Genomic DNA, 13,025 nt, shown 5'->3' with positions numbered 1-13,025 from the left:
CTTGGTAAGACTATTGATACAGCCCACTTTGTAATCGTTACAAATGATTTGATCCTAATCATTCATGTGGAGACATGTAAGTGAGGGTATCCTATCCAATGAGTTTGTATAAGACTGGACCAAGAAATATTTAATCTCTCCTTATAAATCCGTTAATTGAGAAGATTAATATTTCGCATGATGATCATATGCGACTCAATTTTAATCCTGGGTGAGTTATAAACTACTGCCTGTGAGGGCTTGTCCTTTAATTTACCTGGGTGGGTCAGAATGACTCTTTTAGCCGATTCAATATGCCTACTATGGAATTTACTCATTTCCATATAAGGAAAGTAGATGAGTTGTTCTCTTAAGTACTGATTTCGGGACTTGAACAATGGAGCCCCACCCTCTCATTGGCCCGAGAGGGACTTGGTTTATGATTGGATCATAGACAAATTGTTCATTATAGAATCAGTGGTACTTTGAAAGATGTAATTGCAGGGGTAAAACGGACTTTTGACCCAGCTGTAATTATGAACCACTCATGAAGGATCGACTTGCTTGTAATGATTATATCAATGGACATAACTTGTCATACAGTGCATAAGAGTGCAACTCTAGGTCCATAGTGGAGTGACCTAGTTAATGAATGGAAATTGATTAATTAAAGAGTTTAATTAATTAATTTTGTATCATTTAGCTTATAATTTGTAGGTCCATAGTCATACAGTCACCGCGCTAGCTCATAGTATCAAGGTTCAATTTATTTGAAAGAAAATTTGAAGTGTTCAACTTATATTAAATATAAAGTAGAAAATAAATTTAATTTGAAATGTTCAAATTAATATTTAATATATTAAATATATTAAATAAATAGATAAAATATATTTAATTTGAAGTGTTACAATTAATATGAGATAGGTTAAGAAAAATATATTAATTTGAACGGTTGAAATTAATATTATTTAATATATTATATATATTAAAAGAAAAATATATTTATGGTATTTGATACACTTAAATATTAAATCAATTAATATATTTTGATACATTAAATAAAAATATATTTGAAATTTGTATGAAATTTAAATTAATTAAATATATATTAGGTATCTTATAATATTTAAATATGATTTATACAAGGTATTATATTCTAATATATTAAGTGTGCAAATTTATTATTTGGCAAAGATTCTCCAAGAGTCCCTAAATAGAACTTTTGGGTTGAGCCAAACACACATCAATCTCTCCCACTTCCTCTCGAGAATTCTCAAAACTCTTTCCCCAATTCCTCTAGGATTTTCTTTCAAGAGGCTCCCACAACCCTTGACCTTGTGTTCAAGTCATAGTAAAAGCCTTGACCTTGTGTTCGAGTCATAGTAAGGAAGATCTTGTAGAATGTTGAAGAATTTCTGCATGGTTGGAATACGGAGTCTTGCAAGCTAGGGTTTGTACATTGGTAGAGTTATTACTCTTCTATTTATTGATTTGTTTTAATTCTTAATAAAAATCAAAACGGTTACCAATGCTTCTGCTACGTGGATGAAGAGTTCATTCCCTTCACGTTTATGACCTCCCCGACTTCTATACATTGGGCGACAGTCAAACGAATTCTCCGTTATCTACATGACACTATTGATATGGGCTTGTGTCTTACAAAGTCCTGCACTGATTTGTTGACTGCCTTTTCAGATGCTGATGGGCAAGGAATCCTGATGATCGTCAAAGCACTGAAGGCTAATGCGATCATCTTTGGTGGCAATCTTATCTCCTGGAGTTCAAGGAAACAATCGACAGTTTCTCGTTCTAGTGCGAAGACCGAATATAAGGCGGTTGCTGATGCCACTACCGAATTAATCTGGATCCAAGTCCTCTTGCGTGAGCTTGGGATCTCGCAAGCGCGAACGCCTAGCCTGTGGTGTGACAACATTGGTGCCACCTATCTATCCTCCAATCCAATCTTTCATCGACTGATGAAGCATGTTGATGTTGATTATCACTTCGTTCGTGAACGAGTATCGACTCGTCAGCTTGATGTGCGACTCATATCTTCCAAGGATCAGCTCGCCGATATCATGACAAAGTAACAGCCAATTTGTACATAGTTAGATAAGATTTACTTGTTTGGTATCATGAATCAAGGAGAATCTATGATTTCCTAGTTTGTTACTAAATTTGTGATTTCATGGTTTGTTACAATGTAATCCTCATTATACACATCTATAAATACACGAGGTCGTGACGCGTATAGGTCACAGTGCCATTCAACCTAATAAAACTCTCTAGTGGCAAAACTTTGGGTTCAAAACTCGAACATACTCAAGTAAACTTTTCTAGAATCACTTTGTTCATTGTGAGTCTCAATCTATCAACTTTATGAGCAATCATAATGAATAGCACGAACAGACATCAGGTTTTGTTGATAATTCAACTTTTATCATTTTGTCTACGATCTTTGTACCTATGCCTGAGGATTTAAATATCGATGTCTACAAAAATATTGGAAGCATCCATTTTTAGAAAGGAAAAATCATTGTATTAGATCATCAATCAACCAAAAAATAAGCCGTGAAAAAATGAAAACCAATATTAATTGGAGAGAAAATGACATTATAGAAGTTCGAACACAAGAATTCAGACTCTAAGTCGACAAATGCTATAAATTTTTAAGAGTAGCATTAAAAAACTTAGAGCTAATCTATGAGGTGTCAATAGACAATTTTAGAAACTACTCTTTAATACCCTTACAATGAATCCAAGTAGTAAAAGTTGAATTGAAAAGCTCTAATACACCATCAGAATGCAAAAAATAAAGCTACAGAAATAGCATAGCATAGTGCAGCTAGGTGCTCGACTTTTAAGTTTACATATATATAATCAGTGGTTTTTGAAGCTCAAAACAACAATGATAATAGCATTATGCAGCTTACTTACTCAATGCAACATCCAGCTCCTTAAGAATGTCTACAATAACTCACTTTTCTTCCATTAATAATCACCCCTGTTTGCCTGCCAAATAAAATGTCCCCAAATATAAATAATGTATTTGAGAATGAACTTGTAATCTTCTAATAATGTAAGGGATTATTAAAAAGAGGGGGAAAAGGCATTAATGGTAGATTTGGTGTATGCACTTTCAAGGATAGTGAGATCATTCCTTTAAGATAACTATGGATCTTTTAACTTTTCTTTGCTTTCAAATGATTTAAGACTGAAAACTTGTGTTGTAATTTTGGAGTGAGGAGAGAAATTTTGAGGAGAAATAGAACTAGAATGATCGTTCAACGTAAAAAAATTACTAACAAAAGAGTAAAATTTGTGAAGACTAACACGTTACTCAATGAAAAAGATCTTCCGTCATGAATTTATCCAAGCAAACACATTTCTAGGTGGAAAACAATTTGGTATTAAACGTGTTTGAAATTTTTTAGATCGGAGAATGAAGCTAGCCTGAAAGGGAAAGTCTAAAGAGAACGATATTCGCTAGTGGTGGGCTTAGGTTGTAACGGTATCAAAGTTAGATAATGGCAATGTGTCAGTGAAGAGGCTGAACTCCGAAAGGAGTGGATACAAGGCGGTGATGGATGTTGAACCACGAAAGAGGTAGATTGGAGGGTCCCACATTAATTGGAAAAGGGAACGAGTGCCAACAAAGATGCTAGGTCTCAAAGAAGGGTGTATTGTGAGATCCCGTCTTAGGGAGGAGAAAGAAACATTTTTTCTTGGGTTACAGTTTGTGGGTTTAAGACAGAAATTTTGAGGATAAATTTTTGGTACCAATTGTCCCTTAATTTTAGAAAGCATATTTCATAAGGGTCCAAAATTTTGGGTCAAATTTCCTAGCAATAGAACTAGAATGATCGTTCAACCTAAAAAATAACTAACAAATTAGTAAAATTTGTGAAGAAAAACACGTACACATCGAAAAAAGATCTTCAGTCGTATGAATTTATCCAAGCAAACACAATGAATGAGTTGAAGTGGATTACGGTGATTTTACCAGATCATTAGTGGCCGGAATCCAGTCGTTGGTCGCCGGATTACCCCTGCAAGAGCCATGGCAGCAGGCAGCAGAATCTACTTCGAGCCTGAAACTTTTGCAATCTCCATTCTCCGTTCTTATGAATCCTGTTCCTGTCTGAAAGCAAAATTCATCTTCTTCGTTAACACACACACACACATGCAGACAAAGATCATAATCGATGATCGATGGACTAGAGAATACCGTGTGGTGCTGTTTGTCTACACAATTGAGATCGTCATAATACTTCGTCTCCACAAATTCATCAGGGATGTTGCCGTTACGGCCATCATAAGCAAGTCTCTGCTCAAATTTCAAAACAATGGGAGGATTCGACAGAATGAAAACGTTCATGTTAGTCACAGTTAATTCAATTTCTCCACAAATTAACGCAATATACGCATCAACATCCGATTCCATTCCTTTTCCTAATCGTAACTACAACGTAGAACCGCCAATTCAGCTTCAAATTCGAAAAACACAATCAGTATACTGCATTTCATAGAGTTGGAGGATCGAATACATGATCCACTAACGGAAAGCTTAATCAAGAAAATCGATCCGAAAACTAACCTCGAGAGGATCGGATTCGAGGCGCTTAAACTCAGCGAGTTCAGGAATGTAATCGTCCATGCCATTTACTTTGTCGACGTAATGAGCAGAGAACTCGCTGCGCTGAGGCTTGGTGTGGCGCTTCGGTGCGACGCCATTGAAGTAGTCTCGAGTTTTGGCCTCCATCTCTCTTTCCTCCTCCATTGATAGACGACCGTCGCTCCTTCCGGGCTTTCTGCCGTTCTCCATTGCCGTTGATTCTCTGAATCTGCTTTTTCGATCGTATTTCAACGAGAGACGAATCGGTTTTTATCTGGATGGAATCAATCGGAGAAAGGAAATGGCAGATATTTTTGGCTCCGCCATTATTAGTTTGGTGAAATGGTACAGAGATTTTGGGGCCCAAAATTCAAAAGGGATCCCACTTTTTGATTCAACCAGAAAAAATATCTGCAGATCCTTATCCGTCTACCCTATGGATGATTTGGACTTCCCAGCCTTTTACCTGGTCCACCATGGCGTCGCTTTTTCCTGCTCGTGAATTGCTTTCTTCAATTCAAAATTTCAACGGTTTAGTAAGGAATGGATCTTCCTTATGGGTACGTCCTTAGGCGTAATCGTAGTAGCTCGGTAGAAGGAGGTTTTGGGGTCAGGATGGAGGCTGCCTATTGTCACGGCCATACTTGTCTAAGGTGTATTGTCTACGGCTGTATGTTGAATGTCCCAATCATGTTTGTACAGGACGTCTTGTTTATGGGCGCATGCCAATTCCAAAGCTATTTTACATGCTTTCATCAAAATCTATTTCATGTTGTGTAAATACTTCCGTAGATGAACATTCACCAAGATCATGTCTACACCTGCTATAGGGCTAAAATGCCTCAAAATGTATTATAGAGAATATGACTAGTTGTCACCTTTTCCTGCCCTGAATTATATGTTATTTAAACCGTAGTGTTTCTTTATTTGTTTATAGTTATATAACATTGCTTTCTTTAATTTTTGTTTTCGAATGTATTTCCTTACTCATGTTTTCTAAAACATTTCTTGCAAACGTGACTCGAGGTTCGATCATACGCCGACGTTGTCGTTCGAATTTCTCATAGCTAACTTGTTCGTTGGAGTTAGAACAAGTGTTGTACAATTTCTGTCCCTCTACCACAAGAGTGCAATTGTGACACTTGCAACCCATATCGCACATGATATGCAAGGGAAAGTGTTGTCTTCTCGACCTTATGCAATTGCATCATCAACCTCTTGACGAGGGTAAGATCAACAATGTTCCTTGAGAAGGTTGTCTTCCATTTATGTCATAGGAAAGTTAGTGATGTGGTCCATTTTATTTTTGGCATGAAGGCACTAGCTTTGTGAAACCAAAATATCTCAAACTAATGAAGATATTTGATCTCCTCAAATATCATAGTAAAACTATAAAAGCCCAAGTTGAAGAGGAATGGAAAATGAGATCTCACGTTAGTTGGAGAGATGAACGAAACATTCTTTACAAAGGTGTGAACCTCTTCCTAGTAGACGTATTTTAAAACTGTGAGGCTAACAATACATAACAGACTAAAGTAGATAATATCTGTTAGCAGTCGGCTTAGACCATTACAAATGGTATCAAAGCTAAATAACGAGCGGCGTATTAGCGAGAACGTTGGGTCTCCAAGGGAGATGGAAACCTCTCCCTAGTAAATACATTTTAAAATCATGAAGCTGACAGTGATACGTAACGGGCTAAAACAAACAATATCTACTACGATGACAACATACCGCCATTTTTTATGGTACAAACTCTACACGATTCCAACAAAAAACTGAGCCAAATTTATTGAACTAAAAACAACGCATACAAACTCCCCCACAAACTATCAGCACAATTTCCTGTAGAATATATTCAGTTCATGACTGAACTCATATGATCACTCATGAGATTTCTCCTTACCATGTGTTAACCCAAAGCCAAAAGGGAATAATGAATCTTGCAAATTATTCTCAGCATGGACTGGGAGTTGCTCGATCGTTCTAAACCACGTAACTGGTAATCGACCCGTGAAATCGTAATCGCCAAAGATAACATCGGTGATCCCGCTTCCTTCACTTCCAGGAAGCCAAGCAGCTATGAGAGCTTCAACATTCTCCATGATTGTTGGCTCTAAAACAAGAGGTCTACCAGATATTATAATTACCAGTGTGGGGATTTTGCTAGCAACTGTTTTTACAATGTCATTTCCGTCGAACGGTATAATGAGCTTCGAGTCGTCGCCGGTGAATTCGGCGTATGGACTTTCACCAATAACCACGATAGCAAAAGATATATCTCGATCATTCAAGGTGTCTGTTGATGGATATTCCTCGTATATTACCTCTGTTTTGTCTCCAACCGTTTCTTTGATTGCATCTAAGATGGTGGTGCCTAAGAACGATAACAATCACTTAGATTCAATAACTTAAACATAACTCAACTAGTGTAACAACTCAAGTCCACCACCAGCAGATATTATTCTTTTTGGATTTTCCCTTTCGAACTTCCCCTTAAAATGGTATGCTCCTCTCTCCAATCGACGTTGGGATCTCATAATCCACCCCCTTTGGGGCCCACGTCTAGGGAGAGGTTTCCACCCTTTACAAAGAATGTTTCGTTCCCCTTCCAACTAATCTAGGATCTCACAATCCACCCCCTTCGGGGCCAAGGGTCTAGGGAGAGGTCTCCACACCCTTATAAATAATGATTCGTTTCTCTCTCCAACCGATGTGGGATCTCACAATCCACCCCCTTCGGGTGGTATGCCAGCAAGGATACTGAATTCGAAGGGGGGATTGTGAGATCCCACATTAGTTGGAGAGGGGAACGAAACATTCTTTATAGGAGAGGGGAATGAAACATTCTTTATAAGTGAGTGAAAACCTCTCCCGAACAAACAAGTTTTAAAAACCTTGAGAAGAAACCCGAAAGGTAAAGCCCAAATAGGACAATATCTGCTTGCAGTGAGCTTGAGCTATTACAACTAGTTTATACATAATAGAAATATTATTAAACAAAACTAGAAAATAACTCTAGATTGAGAATAGATGCAGCAAGGTATATACCAATCGTGATTCTGCCACACATCCCATCCCATGACATTGTCCACCCTCCACACTGATATCCAAGATCATCACCATGTGAACCAGCCACAAGAATCTTCTTGGCTTTCCTGTCTAAGGGAAGAAAGGGTTTCATTGGGTCTTTACCATTTCTCAACAGAACCAATGACTTGCGAACAGCTTCTCTAGCTAGATCTCGGTGAAGCTGAAACGAAGCATCATGAATATTAAAAATGGTTTGAGAAGAAAAAAGTTTTAAAGCTCAGAAACTTGCCTTGCAGCCAACAACGTCTAGCAATGATCTATCACTGAAAGGATGTTCAAAAACACCAGCAACGAACTTGACTCTCAATATCCGTTCAACAGCATCATCAATTCTAGCCATTGGAATCTCCCCAGATTCTACCAGAAACAGCAATTCCTTGATGAACAGATCATATTGAAGCGGCACCATTACCTGCATATCGATTTCGTTCTTTAAACTTGATACTTAAATCTCAAGTAACCAATAAATGATGAATTTGTAGTTTAGGCCTTAAATCTACCATGTCTATTCCAGCATTAACTGCAGCTGAGACGCAAAATCGATAGTTCGAGCCTCTTGGTCGGGTAAGACGATCAATTCCTTCCCAGTCGGATATAACAAAACCCTGCATCGAGTAATACCAAAACAATGTAACAGTTATGTTAGGAACCACGAATCTCTACAATGGTATGATATTACCCACTTTGAGTATAAGTTCTCGTGGTTTTGCTTTTGGTTTACCTAAAAGCCTCATACTAATGGAGATGTACTACTTACTTATAAACTCACGATCAACCCTTTAATTAGCAGATGTGAGACTCCTCTCCCAACAATCTTCAACAATCTTCAACCATCTTCAATAATCCTCCCCTTGAACAAAGTACACCATAGAGCCTCTCTTGAGGTCTATGGAGCCCTCGAACAGCCTCTCCCCTTAATCAAGGCTTGACTCCTTCTTTGGAGCCCTCGAACAAAGTACACCATTTGTTCGACACTTGAGAGTCATTTTTTAGAATTCTTTTTTCGACATTTGAGGATTCTATTGACATGGTTAAGTTAAGGGCATGCCTCTAGTACCATGTCAGAAATCACGACTCTCCACAATGGTATATGATATTGTCCACTTTGAGCATGACCTCTCATGGCTTTACTTTTGGTTTTCCCAAAAAGCTTTATACCAATGGAAATGTATTCCTACTTATAAACCCATGATCAACCCCTTAATTAACTTTGAGGATAACTCGAAATGCATGAACGCTCTAAGCAGAAAATATGACCGCGTGACAGACGATAAGAAGCAAATTTGGGTCTAACAAATACAAACACAATAAATAAGTAGCAGAAAAGATCAATGTCCAATAAACCTTAAACCCAAGCTTGTTTTTTAAAACTTCTGTCAGCAGAAAACGGTCGGCATGAAGCGGACGTCCGTTCCAGCTCGAATAAGATGCCATAACAGTTGAAACTCCTTGAGCTATACAGTCCAGGTAAGGAGCCATATGGATCCTTTCCAAGTCATCATAAGATGTAATGGTATTTCCTTCATTCAAACCTTTATCAGTTCCCCCATCTCCAACAAAATGTTTAGCACATGCTATAACATTATTTCTGAGGTAAGTAGAAATAAACAATTAGAAGGGATCTACAAGAACATTCAGAGCAAACAGGAAATATGGACAAACTGTTCTGTATACCTTCCGGCTACAAATGGATAGCTCTTTGGGTACCCTTCAGGCGGCTTCCCCTGCAACCCTTCAACTAAAGAAGTCATTTTTCTAACAATTTCAGTATCTTCACTGTAACTCTCATAGCACCTTCCCCATCTTGGATCTCTGGTTACCTGACATAATTATTTAAAGTGAATACATTTTTCACTCTGATAGAACATATAATAAATAAAAACTTCTTAGGAGACCATTTGTGAAACGGATGCTTCTAGTAGAGACTGAAAACCGTTGGGAATCACGGATCTCCATAGTGGCATGATATTGTCCACTTTAAACATAAACTCTCGTGATTTTGTTGTTTTTTGTTTTCCTAGAAGGCCTTATACCAATGGAGATGTATTTATTACTTATTGTAACAGCTCAAGCCCACCGCTAGCAGATATTGTCTGCTTTGGCCCGATATGTATCGTCATCAGTCTTACGGTTTTAAAACGCGTTTGGTAGAGAGAGGTTTCCACACCCTTATAAGGAATGCTTTGTTCCCCTCTCCAACCGATGTGGGATCTCATACTTATAAACCCATGAGCATCCCCTTAATTAGCCAATGTGGGATTCCCTCCTAACCATCCTCCTCTCAAACAAAGTAGACTACAGAGCCTCCCCTAAGACCTATGAAGCTGTCGAACATCCTCCCCTTAATCGAGACTTGACTCCTTCTCTGGAGCCCCAAAAAAGTAACTTGAGTCACTTTTGACTACACCTTCAAGGCTCACTACTTCTTTGTTCGACACTTGAGAATTCTATTGACCGAGCTAAGTTAAGGGCATGACTTTGATACCAAGTTAAGAATCACAAACCTCTACAATGGTATGAGTCCACCTTGAGCATAAGCTCTCATGGCTTTACTTTTGATTTCCCCAAGAGGCCTCGTATCAACAGGGATGTATTACTTACCTATAAACTTATGACCATCCCCTTAATTAGTCAGTGTGGGACTCCCTCCCAACCCTCCTCAACAAAAAAATATGTTAATCGAGGACATACGCAATGAAAGGAGAAAAACTATATATAACACACAGACATATTATACAGTTATACATGACTACTTACAGCAACACAAGGGGCAAATGCATAGTGAACACCACTCGCCCTAACTTCAAGAGCTGTTGCCGTCCCGATTCTTCTAACCAAATCAGCATCTCTATCATCCATTTAAATCATACTGAGATTCTTTTATATTTCTTTTGAAAATAAAATTGAAACGGATGGGCATTTTTTTTAGAAAAAGTACGAAGTTGAAGAATAATTTATTATAATAATTAAGTAATTATTGTCCGTTAATTTTTTTTTATTAACTCAAATTATTAAAATAATTATAACCAACTAAATTTTAATTAATTTTCATTAGTTAATAAATAATTATAAAGCATCAAAATTACTCAAATAAACTTCCAACAGTTAATTAACGTCACTTAATTTTCTAATTTAATTTTCTTAAGTCAAACTAGATTTTAATTTAATTTTCATTCATTAATAAATTTATTATAAATAATAGGCTAAATGAATAAAAATATACCTGAACTTCAAAAAAAAAAAAAATCTCATTAAAAAAATCATGAAATTTTAAAATAAAGTTAACCCTCTTTTATCTTTATAAAAATCCGTTACAAAAGTTTAATGGTATATTCTTAAACAAAGTATTAATCAATGATTTTTTTTTTTTTTTTTTTTGTATTAATGAAACTTTTAACATAAATAAAATATCTTATATTTTAGATTATTTATTAAATAAATACCGTTAAAATTATATAATTTTTTATTCCCAATTACTTAGTACGATAATAAATATGCTATATTGCTAAAATCGGAGACTCAGAATAATAATGAAAAATAGAGATAAATAACAAAAAAAAAAGTTAGAGAGAGAGATAAATAAGGAAAAATAAAAATAATAGTAAAAAAAAAGACCAAAAAAAGAAGAAAAAGAAGAGCGAGAGAGAGAGAGAGAGAACGAACAGAATTCGAAGAGAGAAACTGGATTTGGAAAACAAACAACTAAGCCATAGAAAACAAATCAGCTGTTAGCCGATTCACCAGTTCATCCCCACACACTCCATCGTGAATTTCAAAGTTCAACAGAAAATTCAAGAATTGGATGAATATGAACGGTAAAGAGAATACAAATTCAAGAATTCAAATAAGCAGGTAGCCGATTTACCAGTTCATCCCCAAACACTTCATCGTGATTTTCAAAGTTCAACACAAAATTCAATAATAAAGAAGAATTTACTAACCTGGTGGCTCCAAGGCCAACATTGTGAGGAAAAATCGTCGCACCATAAACATTGTTATTCCCATGGACAGCATCGCTCCCGTATATGATCGGAATTCCAAGCCGCGACTGAAGCGCCGAATGCTGAAACCGATCAATCATCTCCGCCCAATCCAACGACACCGCTTGATGAAAAGGCGCGCTACCGCCGGCACTGAGAACGCTCCCTACAAATCAAACAGCCACAGTACAAATCAGAGCAATCAGGCAATGGAATTGAAGAACACAAGCAACGAATTACCGATCGCGAAATCCCTAAGGGCAGAGGGAGTGGCCACAGTGCGCTCGATTTGAGTCATCTGACCAATTTTTTCCGCCAAAGTCATCCGCGAGAGAAGATCTTTGATCCGATCTTCTACGGATGCGTTAGGATTCCTGTAGATGTAATTGGTAGGCTCCATTTCTTCTTTTTTCCTCAGAGCTCGAGCTATGAAGAACGCGCAACGCAATGCGGAATGAAGAAGTATCTTGTTTTGGTTAATTTAGTATCTAAACTTGCCATTAATTTAGTATCTAAACAAGGCATCTTGTTTTGGTTGCTTTTCAACTTTTGACAAATACTCAAAATTTTCATATCTTTGAGAATTAAATTTTTGGTATATCCGTTTAGGAATCCACGAATTTAGCATTTCCAACTCAAATTTTCCCATATTCAAACATAAATTTATTAAACATAAAATTGAAGCAGGTTTGATTTGATCGAACAAAACAAGAGCAAGATATATCGTACAAAGGTTTACTGAACTTTAACAGAAAAGACTTTATTTGATTCTCAGGTGGAAGGACTCGCTAGCAGGATACAAGGATCCGATCCCCACTGGAACTTGACCTATCCCAATATCCTTCGCTACACACTCTCAGCCTTCTTCATTCAGCGAGATAGATGGGAGGATAAACTTCATTGAAAGAGTCTGATTATAAATTTATTATGCAATTGAATTTTTATAAATCAAATAGAACTTAAAAGTTTATGAACGATTTAATATGTATTGTTTATTGGAGTCTACCCTTTTAAATAAATAACCTCGAGTCCCGCAATTGGCTAAAAACATTATTTGTTGTAGAGGTTTGAGTTTGCACACTCAGTTGTTTGAATTAACATTTCAATTAGGTTGTTGTATCTTGAAAAGAATATGTAAGATAAGACTATTTGCACCCGTGGTCGATAAATAAACACACCTAAACGACATGAATCTTCTTAAGAAGTGCGAGATATCACAACTAAACCTACTAGTTTCAAAATCATTATCAATAGGAGATTTAATAATAATTGTCGGACTATTAATTACATTTGATTTTAGTTACAACTAATCAATAACTTCAGTCTTAAAATAACTTCAGTCATAAATGACTACTACA

General features: G+C 36.7%; 2 protein-coding genes across 2 annotated transcripts; both read right to left on the bottom strand.

The window, feature by feature from the left end:
* Window positions 1–2,732: 2,732 nt before the first annotated feature.
* Window positions 2,733–4,939, bottom strand: LOC111469511. The gene is made up of 4 exons (XM_023114807.1): window positions 4,577–4,939; window positions 4,208–4,306; window positions 3,983–4,120; window positions 2,733–2,991 (listed from the first exon to the last, which is right to left on the bottom strand). Exons 1-4 carry the CDS (start codon window positions 4,802–4,804, stop codon window positions 2,971–2,973), a joined length of 486 nt encoding a protein of 161 aa, XP_022970575.1. The 5' UTR covers window positions 4,805–4,939; the 3' UTR covers window positions 2,733–2,970.
* A 1,420-nt stretch (window positions 4,940–6,359) lies between these two features.
* On the bottom strand, window positions 6,360–12,125 carry LOC111469476 (beta-glucosidase BoGH3B-like). The gene is made up of 9 exons (XM_023114755.1): window positions 11,908–12,125; window positions 11,629–11,833; window positions 10,445–10,535; window positions 9,362–9,507; window positions 9,032–9,275; window positions 8,188–8,292; window positions 7,917–8,099; window positions 7,646–7,847; window positions 6,360–6,971 (listed from the first exon to the last, which is right to left on the bottom strand). Exons 1-9 carry the CDS (start codon window positions 12,065–12,067, stop codon window positions 6,478–6,480), a joined length of 1,830 nt encoding a protein of 609 aa, XP_022970523.1. The 5' UTR covers window positions 12,068–12,125; the 3' UTR covers window positions 6,360–6,477.
* Window positions 12,126–13,025: the final 900 nt, after the last annotated feature.

This window comes from Cucurbita maxima, unplaced genomic scaffold (assembly GCF_002738345.1).
Source record: "Cucurbita maxima cultivar Rimu unplaced genomic scaffold, Cmax_1.0 Cma_Scf00040, whole genome shotgun sequence".
Classification (NCBI taxonomy): domain Eukaryota; kingdom Viridiplantae; phylum Streptophyta; class Magnoliopsida; order Cucurbitales; family Cucurbitaceae; genus Cucurbita; species Cucurbita maxima.
This window is presented reverse-complemented; position numbering and strand designations above follow the sequence as displayed.